The sequence below is a fragment of the Colobus angolensis genome, unplaced genomic scaffold, assembly GCF_000951035.1.
Source record: "Colobus angolensis palliatus isolate OR3802 unplaced genomic scaffold, Cang.pa_1.0 Scaffold238, whole genome shotgun sequence".
NCBI lineage: Eukaryota > Metazoa > Chordata > Mammalia > Primates > Cercopithecidae > Colobus > Colobus angolensis.
In genome coordinates, this window is record NW_012115577.1 from 1,551,409 (window position 1) to 1,567,297 (window position 15,889).

Here is a 15,889-nt window from a genome sequence, read left to right on the forward strand (position 1 = left end):
CTCTCCTGTGGAGAGACCCTGGGGACTGTCAGTCTCCTCCCACTCCTGGTACAAGTTCTCTTGGTGACATTAACTCCATCTGGGATGCAGGAATTGCTAGCTGTCACCTTCAGGGGTGTTCTTTCCTTGGCTAATGTCTTGCTCTTAGATTTGGGATCTTATGTTTCTCTGAGATCTGCAGCTTCGTGCCAAATAACTATACCTTTTTTCTGAACATCTACGGCAGGCTCTTTCTCCTCCCCTCTCCTTCCAACCCCCAACTCTCTGCCCCAGTACTTCTTGTGCAAACGATCCAGACTGGCTTTCCTTAAACATCACTTCTCCCTTCATTCCTGACTCAGAAACCTCACTATGTCTTGGTGTCATCCATTTAGCCTGTTGACTTCTGGTCTTCCCCATTCCTGAACATTCCAGCCTAACCAGGTCGGTTTCCTCACACTCCTACAAAGGTGCCGTGGCTTTTTCCTACCTCTATGCTTTCATTCATGTGGTTATCATGACCTAGAATGTTCTCACCTTCCTCTCCCACTTGTCCAATCCCCACCTCCCCCACAAAACCTACCCTGACTTTCCCAGCCTCTCTGTGTCTTTCCTCTGAATTCCCAGAGCACTTAGCCCCTGTGATACCTAATTCAGTGCAGTTACACACTCTCTTCTTATTCTGTATGTGTTTAGTCATAGTTCCACAGCTAAACTATAAACTTCTGGATGGGGAAGTGGAATTTATTGGAATTTTTTTTTATCATTCCATGTTTCATTTCAAAAGGGGAAGTAGCCTTTTTTAAAAAAAGATGAAATGAAAAAGGATGAGTTCATATCCTTTGTAGAGACATCGATGAAGCTGGAAACCATCATTCTCAGCCAGCTATCGCAAGGACAGAAAACCAAACACCGCATGTTCTCACTCACTGATGGGAATTGAACAATGAGAACACTTGGACACACACAGGTTGGGGAACATCACACACCAGGGCCTGTCGTGGGGTGGGGGGAGGAGGGAGGGGGGAGGGATAGCATTAGGAGAAATACCTAGTAATGTAAATGATGAGCACACCATGACACATGTACACATATGTAACAAACCTGCATGTTGTGCACATGTACTCTAGAACTTAAAGTATAATAAAAAATAAAAAATAAAAAGAAAGCCAGAATACACCAAAAAAAAAAAAAGATGAAATGAACGTACCTGAATGTTTACGTTTTAGACACTTTAGCAGACACCCAGCATGTATTTAATTCTGACAGCAATCCCAGGTCACAGATACCATTACCCTTATTTTCGAGGGGGGAGTACAGAGGTTCAGAGAGGCTAAGTAATTTGCCCAAGGTTACAGAGGCGTTAGGTGTCAAGACCCAGACCTAAACTCAAGTCTGACTCTGTAGCTTTCACTCTTTGCACCACCACGTGGTGGTTTTATTCTTGTGGCCATGTTTTATTCCTTATACCTCTCAATACGGTATTGACTACTTTGGCAAGGGCTCAATAAATACTGAGCAAAAGGTAATTGATGGCTCCTTTTAATCAGAGGATTGAGAAGAGCCTTTATTTCTTATTAATTCATTTATACATACATTTAAAATGTTATTGGACACCAATTATGAGCCAGACTCTGTTCTAGACATGAGGACACAGACAGAGTATGATGCCTGCTCACCCAAAGAAGTGAGGCTTATACAAAAATGACTGATATACAATTGTATTCATTATCCATTACTCCATAAAAATTACCACAAATTTACTGCCTTAAAACAACACACAGCCAGGGACAGTGGCTCACGCCTGTAATCCCAGCATTTTGGGAGGCCAAGGTGGGCGGATCACCTGAGGTCAGAAATTCAAGGCCAGCCTGGACAACATGGTGAAACCCCATCTCTACCCAAAACACAAAAGATTAGCTGGGTGTGGTGGCAGGCGCCTACAATCCCAGCTGCTAGGGAGGCTGAGATAGAAGAATTGCTTGAACCTGGGAGATAGAGGTTGCAGTGAGCCAACATTGTGCCACTGCACTTCAGCCTGGGCAACAGAGTGAGACTCCATCTCAAAAAACAAAAAACAAAAAAACAAAAACACACACACACATTTTGTCTCACCATTTCTGTGGGTGAGAAATTTTGGCACAGCTTCACTGGGTCCTCAGCTTAGGTACTCACAAGACTGTAATTAAGGTGTTGGCTGGACTGGGTTCTCAATCGGCTCAGCTGGGGAAGAATCTGCTTCCAAGCTCACTCAGATTGTTGGCAGAATTCAGGTTCTTGCAGCCACAAGACTGAGGGCCTCTGCTTGTTGTTGGCTGGAGGCTGGAGACTGCTCTTGGCTCCTAGGAGGGGCTCTAAATGGGTAGGCCAGCAAGGAGGAGTTCTATACAATGCAACACAGTTGCCGGAGTGACACCCTATCACCTTTGCCTTATTCTATTGATTTGAAGTGAGTCACAGATCCCACTTACACTCAAGGGGAGGGGACCGAACAAGGGCATTCATTCTAAGAGGTGAGGATCACGAAGGGAGGCTGTCTTTGAGTCTGTCTTCCACAACAATAATAAATAAGTGCCAGGTGATTGGTGCAGACAACAAGTATTACAGGAGCTCAGTTGGGCTCCATATGTGAGGTGGCGTCACTGCTGATGAGCTCGGGCCATTCAGAGGCCTGGAGGATCCTATTTTAATGAGATTATGAGAGATGGGCACTACTGTCAGTTCACAGGCAAAATGGAGATTTCACAAATAGTCCTGGAGACCATGGGCCCCGACCTCCACAGTGGCAGCCCCAAGCATGAGCCTGTCCTAGAAGGGGGCTGACCATTGTCCAAGAGTCAGAGGGTCAAGCATCAGGTGATGATGGTGGGCATGAAGAAATGGGGACATGTTCAGGAGCTGGCAAGCCCGAAGATGCACTGGGTAGATCTAATGGGGGCCTGGACAGGTTGGAGGAAGGAGAGAGAGGAGGCTGAGGTGAGCCTGAAGTGAGGTGTCCCAGGGATGAACAGGTCAGAGCTTCTGAGGATGGCTGAAGAAGCAATTCACTGACTCTTTTCTCCAACTGGGGATAAATAATCTCTAATTTCTGTGGAGCACTCCTAGAAACAAAGAAATCCTTCATAGATTAATATGTATTCATGTATTCCACTGACTCTCCCATTGGCCATGTAGCATGCAGACACAAAAGCTAATGGAGCAGTGGGTCTCCTTGACCGTGACAAAGACCCTGTGCATGTCTGTGATGTGTGGGTTTATATGCACATGTGGGAAAGAAGAAGGGACAGCTCATACCTGTTCAGTAAGTCACCAGCATTCTAGAAGAGAGAAAAAGCGAGAATCATAATTGGTTCTCAGGTTCCTATCACCTCCAAATTCCTTTCCCAATTCACTCTTGGAGGCCACTCTGGGGTGCCACCTTGAGAACTGGGGGAACATAGCAACACCCCTCTTCTGTGCCCATTCTGTTGCAGCAGCACTCTGTAGCTTGGAACAGGCCACGTCTACCACAACTCACCACATATCACACTGGCCCCTCCCTCTTACACCTCCCAGAAGGGTGATGCAGATGGGCTGCCTACTATCGGGGAGAAACCCAGCCCTTGGGGGAAGTCTCAGGGTATGCACCTTCAGTGTGTTGGTGTCTAATTCCTTGGCCGTCCTCTCCAGATCAATGACCAGGCTGCTGAGCTGTGTTACTGCCCTGGAGATGTCAAGGATTCTGGCCACTTCTGCTGGCATGTGCTCCAGCTGGCCCAGCCACTGCTGAGGGAGGGCATCCAACTGTTCCCTGGTTTGGTGCTGGCTCTCCAGCCCAGCCTCCAGCCTGTGGTTCCCATGGTCTACCTGAAACTACAGGAAAGGGGCTCCCTAAGACTCAGTGTCAGGTGGCTCCCTCCTGGCCATTCACAGTCTCTGAATGTCTGAGCAGGAAAGGGGATTCCTCAATCCTCTTCCCCTCATGGTGTTGCCTCTGTGTGTCACAGGTATTGCAGAAGCAGCTGTGATTCTCACAAAGGCAGGGACACCTCCCCTTTCCACCTCACTCTCTGAATATCTACAGATGCCACGTGACCAAGAGGAATAGAAAGGTAGACTGTCAGAGACAGAAACGGAGGCCTATTGCTTGTGTAGTAATTTTCAATTGACGAGACACTGGTCTCCTTTGATCCTTACTGTGAGCCAGGCAGAGTAGGACTGGTTCTCATTTAACATATAAGTTGCATAAAGATCAGAGGGCTTAACTTGTGTAGGTCACTCAGCCAGCAAACTTTGACACCAAGGCCAACACCCAGGTTTTCAGCCTCCATGACTATCTGCCTACATCAGGCTTTTCCAAGGACATACAGATGTCCAGAACAGTTAAGTAGGGGCCCTGAGAACACTCGAGGGAGTTCTTCTCGGGAACCCGAAAGACTCACCTGCAGAGCCTGCAGTTTCTTTTCCTCCTGAACCTTGAGTCGCTGAAGTTCCGCAATGTCCTTTCTGAGCTTCCTGCTCCGGCGGTTGAGTCGTTCCTAAAGAGACAGACACACCCGCTTGTCAGACTGGGAGTGAGGGGGGCACCCACTGGGAGGAGTCAGTGGAACACAGTAGGGGGCCTGATCGCAGGATGAAACTAATGTAAAATTCTGCCTACAAAGAAATGTTTTTAGAGCGTCATGGTTGGAGTAGGGAACTTGAGAGGTTATTTATTGGATAATGATGGGGGGAAATAGTAATGGGTAATTTTTTTACAGTCTTAGAACTACAGAAAAATAAAATAACAGATAGCAACAGAACAATTACTACTTGACTTCAGGGTGCTTTCTCTCAACATATAAAAGTTATATGACAGTCTTCTAGCACTCTTTACTATTCTACATTAACAAGTGAAGCCAGTCTGGAGAGAATTGCCTTAAAGAGGAGATGTCAAACCTCTGCTACCACTGCTCCCTGGTCCTCACTAGGATGAGTGACAAGATAGAGCCCTTACTAGGTGCAAACCCATAGCCCAGGCAGGCAGTGCCTTCTCTCTCAATCTTAAATCAGTATCTGGATGGGTCACTGTGTCCTTGAAGCTATGGAGATAATGAATGATTTGAGTTTCTAAAAAAGTTTTGCTTTCAGGTTTTTGATGACCTAAAAGAGAAGCAAAAATAACAACAAATGCTTTAAACGGCTGCCCATGGTTCGGGGGGCGGTTGGAGGGTGGATGATAAAATGGAAAACAAAACGAGAACGAGAAGAGATTTGTGAACGAAAGATCAGGATGCGCTATTAGCTGAAAAGTGTGTGTTTCACTAAATATTTCCCACTTCAGATTTTTTAAAAAAATCTTTTTTGAGGAGATTTTAGAGATGTGCAGGTAGAAGTCAGGGGATGGTGAAGACAACTGAAACTTCTTTCTGGCCTGAGACTTTGCTGGTGAAATCAAGGTCAAAGGACTGTGTATGTGAGGGGTCAGCAAGGGCATTTGGCAAACAGAAAGCCGCAATAAGCAGAGAAGACAGCGATGTCACCACGAAGTTACTAAAAATGTGTCATGTCACTGGGTGTTACCCGAAGGCATTTCCCAGCAGAGGCGAAATAAAAAAGTCATAGGAGTGGGAAGTAATAAATGGGCACCACGGATGTCGCTCATGAGTCTCGCTGAAGAAGGTGACAGGTTGGGCTGGTGTGGAATTGTTTGTGTGAGCACAAGAGTTCAGGTCCTGAAAAGCACAAATATCCTTCACCCCTTGCATCTACTCACTTTCTGCCCTCACAGTCAAGTTGTTTGGTGTTGCTATCTTCACCTCCTCACTGTCGTCATTCCTCAGCCAGCCACCTTTCCTCAGCCAGCCGCCTTGTTTCCCATCACTCCTTTGAAGCATCTCTCTCCAGGGTCACCTGCGATTTCCAGCCATGAAATCCGCAGGTGTCTTTCTGCACCTCCTCTCCACCCCATCCTTCCTAGATCTGTGCTTTTTGCCACTGCTTCTTTGCCTCTTCATTTTTCCTGTAAAAAGGAGCCTTGAAGTTGGCTCTTCAACCCTTTTCTATCTCAAACTACGTCCTTAGCTTTCCTTTCTGAAGGCTTCAGATCTTAGAATTCCAAAACCAAATATTTCTTCCTAGCAGTCCATGTCATGCTTCCAAGTGAGAGCTAAGTACTGCCTACTGCCCTACTGGCAGCTCAGAATCAATATGGTAAACTCAAACATGCTGCCCAGTTCCCCACCCTCTTCTGCAGTCCACTCCTCTTGACCTTAGTGTTTCTGACATTGGGACTGCCATTCTGCCTGCCATTCAGCTTGAAATCTGTCATATTTCACCTTTGTTGATGTTACTCCTCCTTCAAAATGGCTTCTCAGCAACAAAGATAAGCCCAAACTCCTTCACCCAGCATCTAAGGTGCCCCAGGACCCAGCCCCAGTTGACATTGTCCGGGATTCTCTCTCTGCTTGCTCTCAACTCACTTCACCAGCCCACAACATTGCTTTCTGCTTCCTGAACACAGCCGCGCAGCCACACCTCCTCATGGCCTATCTTTTACTTCCCTCTGTCAGGAATGCTTTATTTTTCTGCCTGCCAAACTCAGGCCTATTAAGGTCCAGTTCGAAAAGCCACAGTCCTATCATCTGGCAGTTTAAAATTTAATAAAGCCGACTACAGACACTGTGTAAATGGCAAAGATAACAGCAATAAAGATAAAGGCATAGAACAACTGAAGATAACACAGACATATTGTTTATAATATTCAAAATGAGTAAGGTAAAGTCCTCTGTTTCTAAAAAATACTTTTTCACCAATTTTTACATTAAAATATTTAATGGGTGCATATCATATAAATAAGACACTCATTAGAATTGAAACGCCAAATTCTGTACACTTTCACCTACCAAAATATTCGTTAGAGAAAAAAAGACAAGTTGAAATCTAGAAAATAGTTGAAGACATGTTTTGTCTAAATGAATATTTTAAAAGTCTGTCAGACTTTCAGATTAAATCATATTAAATTTTTAAAATCTGACAAAAAAGGGCATTAAATTTGTTCTAAAACAACTTGCTAACACAACGTACAAAAGAAAAGTGGTTAACAGACAAGAAGTACCTATCCCTGACACTTAAAAAAAAAAAAAAAGAAAGAAAAAAAAGAAAAATTAACAGCTTTCAAAATGCATGCTCCTTACAGAATTGTGTCCAAAAATATGGATTAAAAACAACATCACTCACATGATTATGATCTAGAAAATGTCATAAAATTTTTAAAAAATCTATGAGTAAATACATGAGCTCAGCGAAGAACCTCATTTGAATCTACAAGTAAAAATTGTCAAAAAAATTACGTTATAAAATACATAGCTATCCTCAATAGAGTCAGGGCACATGAGGTTTAAGTAAAGACAATTTAATATCTGATTCAGATACATAGTGGAAAACTGTTAGTGATATATCTGGGTACTAGTTGAGAAGACTAACTAAACCCCCAAAAGTCATGATTCTTAAAGTAATCAACAAATTTAATGCAACAATCATTAAAATCTTACAGAATGCTCTATAAAATTTAGAAACATTGTAAAAAGGCACTCATCTTAAATGACAGTTAGAAAAATATCAGATAATAAAAATTATTAAATGGCAAAAATGCTGTTAGATTTAAAAGTAAACCATAAAGTAACAGGTATCAAAACCATAATAACAGGAAGAATAATCAATGGACTAGAGTAAAAAAAGCAGCCCATCAGAAGAACATAATTGATGTCAAGCGAGAAACAACACATAAATGTGGAAAAGATTCACTATCATATAAATCTTTTGGGAACGACTGGATACCAGAATAAAGAAAAATTAACCTGGAGTCATCCTTCACACAACATACTACATGAAATTCCAAGTAAGCCAGGAATTAATAAATCTTTAAAAATAAAACAGAGCAGCACACTCTTATCAAACAAATTTCTGTGTATTTAAGACATGGAGATTATATTATGAAGACGAATAGAGCCAATTTAAATACAAATTTCTAAAATTTTGCCCAAAAATATAATTAAGAAGAAATAACAGAATAAAAAATGTAGGTTAAACACAATTAATGGAGCTCATGATCCAAAAGATAAACTACTTCGATGCAGTCATGTAGAATGTATGCCCTGATTCTAGGGGAAAATGCAGACTGCGAGTATTCATGGATAAAAGCCTCACCACTGCTAGCATTCATAATCAAGCAAAGTCAAACAACGTACATCACTGTCACACACTTACTAAACCAGCAAAATACATTAAAGTGATTGACACTGGCATTGGTTGGTCAGTGAGGAAACAGGTATACAGATAAGAATTTGTGGATTTTATAAATGTTTCAGTCTTTTTAGAGACAGTCAGGGATTATACGATTCTTTTAAAAGAACATAATTTACAATACTTAATCTACAAAGTTTAATTCAAATAAATAGAGACATGGTAAAAAAAATCAGTAAAAAATCCTCCTTAATTTTAAAAGTATGCTATCAATATCAATGAGTACACTTCTTCAGAATAACAGTCACTTCTTCAGAAATACACTCAACTCCCTTACCCTCTCTCTCTGTATTGCTTTTCAGACAACTCCTTATCCATGGTAAAATGTGCCCTCACCTTCTTGTTTGCTGTCTGTCCTCAAGCAGCCTCCTGAAACATGTTAAACATTTCAGACCTCAAATTGGTGCTACATACTGTCTGCCAACCCTACATAGTTTCTCTTGTAAGCGCTATCCCACACGGCATCACACCATCTTCTTTCTTTTCAAACCTTTCACATCCATCCTGATCCCACCCATACTGCTGATGTTCCTTCCTCACATATTATTGAGAAAATAAAAACCAAAACAAAACCAGCATTTCCAAAACTGCAGAACTACATATGTTGCAGACACCTTCTCTTGTTTGCTGTTATTACTATGGAAGAAGTGTGCCTCCTCACAACCCAGCTCTCATGCCTCTGCCACCATCTTACTGAAGTGTTACCATCGTTCAGTGCAATCTATTGTCATCTCTTAAAATACCCTTCTCTCTTAGCAACTGGGACGCCATTCCCCTTGTTTTTCTCCTGCCTTTCTGACAACTCATCCTGTCTCCTTTGCTGGGTCCTCCTCTGCCTACATCTAAATGACAGCCTTTCTCAGAAACTTGCCCCAAAACTTCTTTTCTGTCTAGCCTCTTTTGAGGCTATTACATCAATTTCCTTGGTTGTTTGTTTCTTTGCTTGAGACAGGGTCTTGCTCTGTCGTCCTGGCTGCAGTGCAGTGGTAAAATCACAGCTCACTGCATGCAGCCTCACTCTCTTGGGCTCAAGCAATCCTCCCACCTCAACCTTCCAAGTAGCTGGGACTACAGGCGTGAGCCACTGCACCCAGCCCCAAATTGTCACATTCTTTTTTTTAAATCCTGTTAATTTCACTTTGTTGTTGCTGTTCTAGAGATAGTATCTCACTGTGTTGCCTAAGCGCACTGGTCTTGAACTCCTGGGCTCAAGCGATCCTCCCACTTTGGCTTCCCAAAGTGCTAGGATTACAGGTGTGAGCCACCGTGCCCACTTTCCTTGGATTTAAATATTGTCTTTGTCCTGATGGATCTTTGTTCTAGGTTCTAGGAATATGACTAGGAGATCTAAATTTGTGATCCAGCTGCATATGTAAGATCCTATTTTGATGTATCTCAACTTGGACTCAACTTGTCTTGAATGAAACTCTTGGTGTTGCATTCAAACCTGTTCTACCAAGTTCTTATCTTTCACATCATCCATTCAGTTTCTCAAGCCAGAAACTCATGAAGTCATCTTTGACCTTCCTCTTTCCTTCAACCCATATATATATATATATATATATATATATATATATATATATATGTGTGTGTGTGTGTGTGTGTGTGTGTGTGTGTATATATATGCTATCCTTCCCCTACCCCTCCATGCCCTGACAGCCTGACAGGCCCTGGTGTGTGATGTTCCCCTCCCTGTGTCCATGTGTTCTCATTGTTCAGCTCCCACATACAAGTGGTTTTCTGTTCTTGTGTTAGTTTGCTGAGAATGATGGTTTCCAGCTTCATCCATGTCCCTGCAAAGGACACGAACTCATCTGTTTTTATGGCTGCATAGTATTCCATGGTGTATATGTGCCATATTTTCATTATCCAGTCTATCATTGATGGGCATTTGGGTTGGTTCCAAGTCTTTGCTATTGTGAACTGTGCCGCAATAAACATACGTGTGCATGTGTTTTTATAGTAGAATATTTTATAATCTATTTTATAGTAGAATATTTTTATAGTAGAATATTTTATAGTAGAATATTTATATAATATATACCCAGTAATGGGATTGCTGGGTCAAACGGTATTTCTGGTTCTAGGTCCTTGAAGAATTGCTTGAACCCGGAAGGTGGAGGTTGCAGTAAGCCAAGATCACGCCACTGCACTCCAACCTGGGTGACAGAGTGAGACTCTGTCTCAAAAAAAAAAAAAAGTTTACAGTTCTTTGATTACTTATTTGTGTCTCCCTTACTAAACTGCAAACTCCTGGCAGAAGGAATGGCATCTGTCTTCACTGACTTCTTTCTTTTTTTTTTTTTTTGAGATGGAGTCTCGCTCTGTCACCCAGGCTGGAGTGCAGTGGCTCCGCCTCCCGGATTCACGCCATTCTCCAGCCTCAGCCTCCGGAGTAGCTGGGACTACAGGCGCCCACCACCTTGCCCGGCCAGTTTTTTGTATTTTTTAGTAGAGACGGGGTTTCACCGTGTTAGCCAGGATGGTCTACGATCTCCTGACCTCATGATCCGCCCGTCTCGGCCTCCCAAAGTGCTAGGATTACAGGCTTGAGCCACCGCGCCCGGCCTGTCTTCACTGATTTCTAACATATACTGCAGTTTCTCACACACAGCAGGAACTTATTAAGTTTTTACTTAATGAACAAGTGTCATTGTTATCTATTTGTTTTAGGTTTCTTGTCATTATTTAAAGACAGATTTGAAGCAAGAATTATGAATCATCTTTGTACTTTCTACAATGCCTAGCATGACATCTAACACAAAGTACAGAACTGAATAAATCACTTATTGAGGAAATAAATTTCTCCATCTTATGCTGCTTCATAGGCAGGTGAGAAATCCCTCCCCACTCTCCTGTGGACACTGCACCTAGAGGGAATGATGTTACAACCAAGTAGAACTTTGCCTCTGGCTTTTTGAATTATTTCTCTACCTTTCCACAGTTACTTTAAATCTGGACTCCCCACTTTCTCATTCTGCATCATAACATATTCTCCGAAAGTCAGTATCTCAAAGCTACCTTAGCTTTGGAAATTCAGCCTTCACTATTGGATAGAAGGATGCCATGTGAAAATATTGTCAGTTGTCCAGTCAAATACTAACTGGATTGGGGTTAGGGGAAAGGTTGATAAAAATAATTCTAAAGCTAATTGACAAAATAAAGATATACAAACATCTGCACAAATTCTGAAAAATAAGAGTACTGTGAGGATTCTATCAAAATACCTGAAATTGAAATATATGGTAAAGATAAAATCTCTAAAATACCTTGGCTTATAGGCAAGCATAGACAGAATAGAACAGAACAGAGCATCAAGGAAATATGCAAGAAAATATGCATATATGGTATATTATGACATTGGCATTCAAATCAATGGGGAAACTATATGAATCATTCAATAAATAGTGATAGGACAAATTGATTATAACTTGGAAAAACTAAAGTTAGATTTCTATCTTATGCTTTCACCAAAATATATCTTGGATATTCTAGGTCCTCCTATATATCTGTTGAAGGATATTCATTAGAAAATTCTGTGTAACCCTAAAACGAAACAATAGCTTGAAAATAATCCAATGTCTACCAATTTATGGTACATTCATAGAATTCAATACCACACAGTTGTTGAAAATAATTCAGAAGATCTATACATGCTGATGAGAAAATGTTCAAGCCATACTTTTAGATAATAAAAATGAGTTACAGAAAAAAATATACAGAGAGAATCCTTTGAAAGAGAGACAGCGCACGCGTGTATGTTTATGAGAGTGCATTCATAAACACATTTTTTGGAAGGATGTACAAAAATCGAACAATGGTTACCTCTGAGGACTATGAATGGAGGGAGAAAGGAAGACAAGTTTTTAGTCTTGACTTTATACCTTTCAGTGCTTTCTGAATGTATTACCTACAGCAGGTAACTTTTATGATAGAAAATTTAACAGAATAAGATAAAACAATTGCCATAGCAAAGAAAGGAAAAGGGAAGAAAGACAAATGCAGAAGGAAGAGAAAAAGAGAAAAAATTATGTACTAACTTTCAGGTTTTAATATATTTGCAGGATAATTACTAGTTTATATAAAACCTGATTACATTTCTAGCCAAGTTTCTAGGACTATCAACCAGGAATTCACACAGTCTTAGTCCTGAAAGGGTTTTGCATTAGTTAGTGCAATTGCTCCATTCTACAGATGAGCAGACTGGGACTCTGACATCACAGTGACAGTATCCTCTTTTAGACAGACTCACATTAACACACTGAAACATCAGCCTCAAAATATACACAGAAGCAAAGACAAGGGTCCAAAACAGGATGAAGCAGAAGAAACAAAGAGAGATATCCATTGTTGAGCTACTCTGAGGTGCCAGGCATGATGAACATGTAGGATGCAGTACTTCAGGGAGGTGGGGCAGGGCCTGGCTGCAGTGACCCAGGCTTACCTTGTAGTGGCTGAGGGCATTTTCTATGGTCAGTTCATGATGAGACACGTGTTCAGGGGACACCAGGCATTCCACACATAGAAGAAGTCTGCTCTCCTCACAGAATCTGCACACCCTCTTCTGGTGGTTGGGGCAGATATAGCCTGTCCCCAGCACCTCCTCAGAACAGGGCTTCCGGCAGAGTGGGCAGCAGAAGACCCCAGAGGTTGAGGCCTTCTCCACGTGCTGTGTCAGGCACACTCGACAGAAGAGATGTCCGCAGTTGGTGCTCACGGCCTCCTTCAGGCTCTCCTGGCAGATGGGGCAGACACCCTCCTCCTGGTTGTCCTTATGCAAAGGTATCATGGCCTTATTCCTACCCTGTCAGCCTCCTGTCTACAGGGCCTCCTTCTTCACTGGTCTTCGGAAGGCCTGTCACCCTCAACAGTCCCAGATAAGAAGGCCCAGCAGGAAGGAGGCAGCCCTGTAGCAGCCTGGAGGACAGGACACAGCCTCCAAGTTCAGGCAATTGCCCGCTCTCCATCAAGGGTGCCGTGACATAGACCACACAAACCACAATTCTGCATGAGTTTCAGAAATAGCTCATCAGCTTTGACATGGACCCTGCGGTTTCCTTGTATTTATTAAACTTGAAATTATTTTTCATACACCTAGAGGAAGCAAGTGATTCAATAACCAATTCTGTTTTCCTCTTGAGAGCTTTCAATGAATATTTTTACAGGCCCAAATTAAAAGGGCAAGGTATCACTATCATGGCCAAAAGCCAGACCACGATAAATTTACAATGTGAGTCTCCGCTGATTTGCCATCAGTAGAGAGAGTTTGGCATGAATTTGGACTGTTTTCTCCTAAACTGTCATACCAGGTGGCTCACTGCTGCCCATTATTAGCACCAATCATTACAGCAGCATCTCCATCAGCTGGTCATTCTCCCAACCAGCATCCCTCCCAGGGTCATATAGACTCCACACTGAAAGAATGAGAAAGAAAACAGGACACAGAACAGATCAGAGACTTATATAATGTTTGAAGCCACTTTGTTCCTTCCTGTCAAATCACCACCAAAGATGACCCAAAGAAGGAAGTCCCCCGCCACCTGCCATTTCCCTTAGATACTGGGGATTCACTCTCATTCCCTCATGCCGCACCTCTTGCCTAGACCCACTCCTGAAAAGCTTTCTTAGTATCCTACCTCAATTTCTCCTGCTACAATTTCAGATCATTTTCTCTGGCTGCAGACCTGGAGAGATGGCCAGCAGGTAAGTGGTTCTTAAATCGTGCCAGTCATACGTGTTCACATGTCAGTAAATCTCAGGGCGGGAGGTGGAAAGACACGCTTTCCTAGAAACACTGAATTACCAGGAACATTACCTAGGGTAGCTGGAAGGTGAGATGGACTTTGACTGGTACAGGGCGTGGCTTGTTTGCTCACAAGTAGGAGGAAGGTCTTGGGCCTTTGACGTCGATATGACAGGAACTGAGACTCAACTAAGAATGGACATCCTAGAACCCTAGCTATGGAACCCCAGGATCCAGGAGTCACAGAACAATGGCACCCACTCAAGATGCTGGAACATCAACTGCCCACCCCATTGTCTAAGTTCCCTCCAGTCAGGCTAGTCTTGGCATTGAGTTTGAGGGAGCCCCCAAGGGGCGCCACTAACAAGGGCTGTCACTTGAAACTTTTAAGGGTTCAAGATGCTTGTGGAAAACATCATTTCAGAGCCTCCTCCCTCAATCCCACTTTGCCACTGTTTGTTGTGGGTTGTGTGATTATATATAGATATATAATTATATGTAGATATATATAAAATTAGTCTTGGCACAGAGCTCCTAAAACCCTTGAACAGGTGATCCTTAACTTATGATGGGGTTACATCCCAATGAATTCACTGAAGTCAGAAATATTGCAAGGTGAAAGTGTACTCAATACCCCATCATTGTAAAGTCAAAAATTTTAAGTTGAATCATCCTAATTCCATATGCACCTCAACTTACCACACAGTTATGTCCCAATGAATGTATCTTTTATTATTCATAATAAGTCCTTTTCAATAATACCAGAATTTATGCTAATGAGGACTCTTGGAGGAAGAATGGGGGCTGGTTGGCAGAAGAACCATGTGATTAGAGGGTGGGAACTTTCTTTCTTTTTTTTTTGAGACAGAGTTTCACTCTTGTTGCCCAAGCTGGAGTGCAATGGCACTATCTCAGCTCACCAAAACCTCTGCCTCCCAGGTTCAAGCAATTCTCCTGCCTCAGCCTCCCAAGTAGCTGGGATTACAGGTGCACACCACTATGCCCAGCTAATATTTTGTATTTTTAGTAGAGATGGAGTTTCACCATGTTGGCCAGGCTGGTCTCAAACTCCTGACCTCAGGTGATCTGCCTGCCTCGCCCTCCCAAAATGCTGGGATTACAGGCGTGAGCCACCATACCTGGCCATTGGAACTTTCAGTCTCACCTCTGACCTGTGGGGAGGGGAGAGGAGCCTAGGGGCTGAGTTAATCACCAACAGCCAGTAATTTGATCAATCATACCTACATAATGGAACCTCTGTAAGACCCTAAACAAAGATGTTTGGAGAGATTCCAGGTTGGTGAGCGCATCCACACGCTGTGAGGGTGGCACATCCCACACTCCACCCAGGACAGAAGCTCCTGTGCTGAGGATCCTCCCAGACTTTGCCCTTCATCTGGCTGTGAAATCACCATGATCCTGGTGATTTCAAAGACTATGTACATGATCATTTAACACCAAGGCCTTTCAGTTCCTTGTCCTACTCACATCCAATGACCTTTGCTTTTGCCACCCACCCTAGTGGCCACTCTCTTGGCCTTGTCAGGATTCAGATTTCATCACCTGAAATGACAAATCTAGGCATTGTACTCACTTATAGTTCTCTTCCTAAGCCATTTCCAGCAACGTCTTGTTTTTTAACCTTCAATCCTTGACCCCTCCACAATCTACGTTCCTGTCATACCTCATGAAATAATATAAGAAACAAAAATGTGGACGTATTAAGTAACCTGCCCAAGGCCACAGTGGTGTAAACATAGAGCTAGGCTTCAGATCTGGGTGTCTCTCATCCCAGCCCATGGGCTTCATTACCATAAAATGTCATCTCTCTATATATACCTTTTCTTGCTCTTAGAAAGAATTCAGTAAAAGTTTGATAAATGGATAGGTTAGTGGACAGATGGA

At 42.7% G+C, this 15,889-nt stretch overlaps 1 protein-coding gene across 2 annotated transcripts; it reads right to left on the reverse strand.

Annotated features, from left to right (window-relative positions):
• Window positions 1–2,063: 2,063 nt before the first annotated feature.
• On the reverse strand, window positions 2,064–13,964 carry TRIM40 (tripartite motif containing 40). Of its 2 annotated transcripts, none has more exons than XM_011945048.1 (6): window positions 13,878–13,964; window positions 12,686–13,335; window positions 4,401–4,496; window positions 3,607–3,831; window positions 3,274–3,296; window positions 2,064–3,080 (listed from the first exon to the last, which is right to left on the reverse strand). In XM_011945048.1, the coding sequence occupies exons 2-6, from the start codon at window positions 13,028–13,030 to the stop codon at window positions 2,825–2,827; spliced, it is 945 nt and encodes a 314-aa protein (XP_011800438.1). In that variant the 5' UTR covers window positions 13,031–13,335; window positions 13,878–13,964; the 3' UTR covers window positions 2,064–2,824. The 2 variants fall into 2 exon arrangements, with proteins under 2 accessions (XP_011800438.1, XP_011800439.1); XM_011945049.1 differs by having other exon boundaries at window positions 2,107–3,080; window positions 13,469–13,931.
• Window positions 13,965–15,889: the final 1,925 nt, after the last annotated feature.

What these genes read in the sequence shown, in the direction of transcription:
- TRIM40 (XM_011945048.1), bottom strand. Translation starts at nt 13,030, where the DNA reads ATGATACCTTTGCATAAGGACAACCAGGAGGAGGGTGTCTGCCCCATC. An exon ending in ATGCCCTCAGCCACTACAAG is followed by an intron (nt 4,497 to 12,685) that starts GTAAGCCTGGGT and finishes CTGTCTCTTTAG; the next exon opens with GAACGACTCAACCGCCGGAG. An exon ending in AGAAACTGCAGGCTCTGCAG is followed by an intron (nt 3,832 to 4,400) that starts GTGAGTCTTTCG and finishes CCTTTCCTGTAG; the next exon opens with TTTCAGGTAGACCATGGGAA.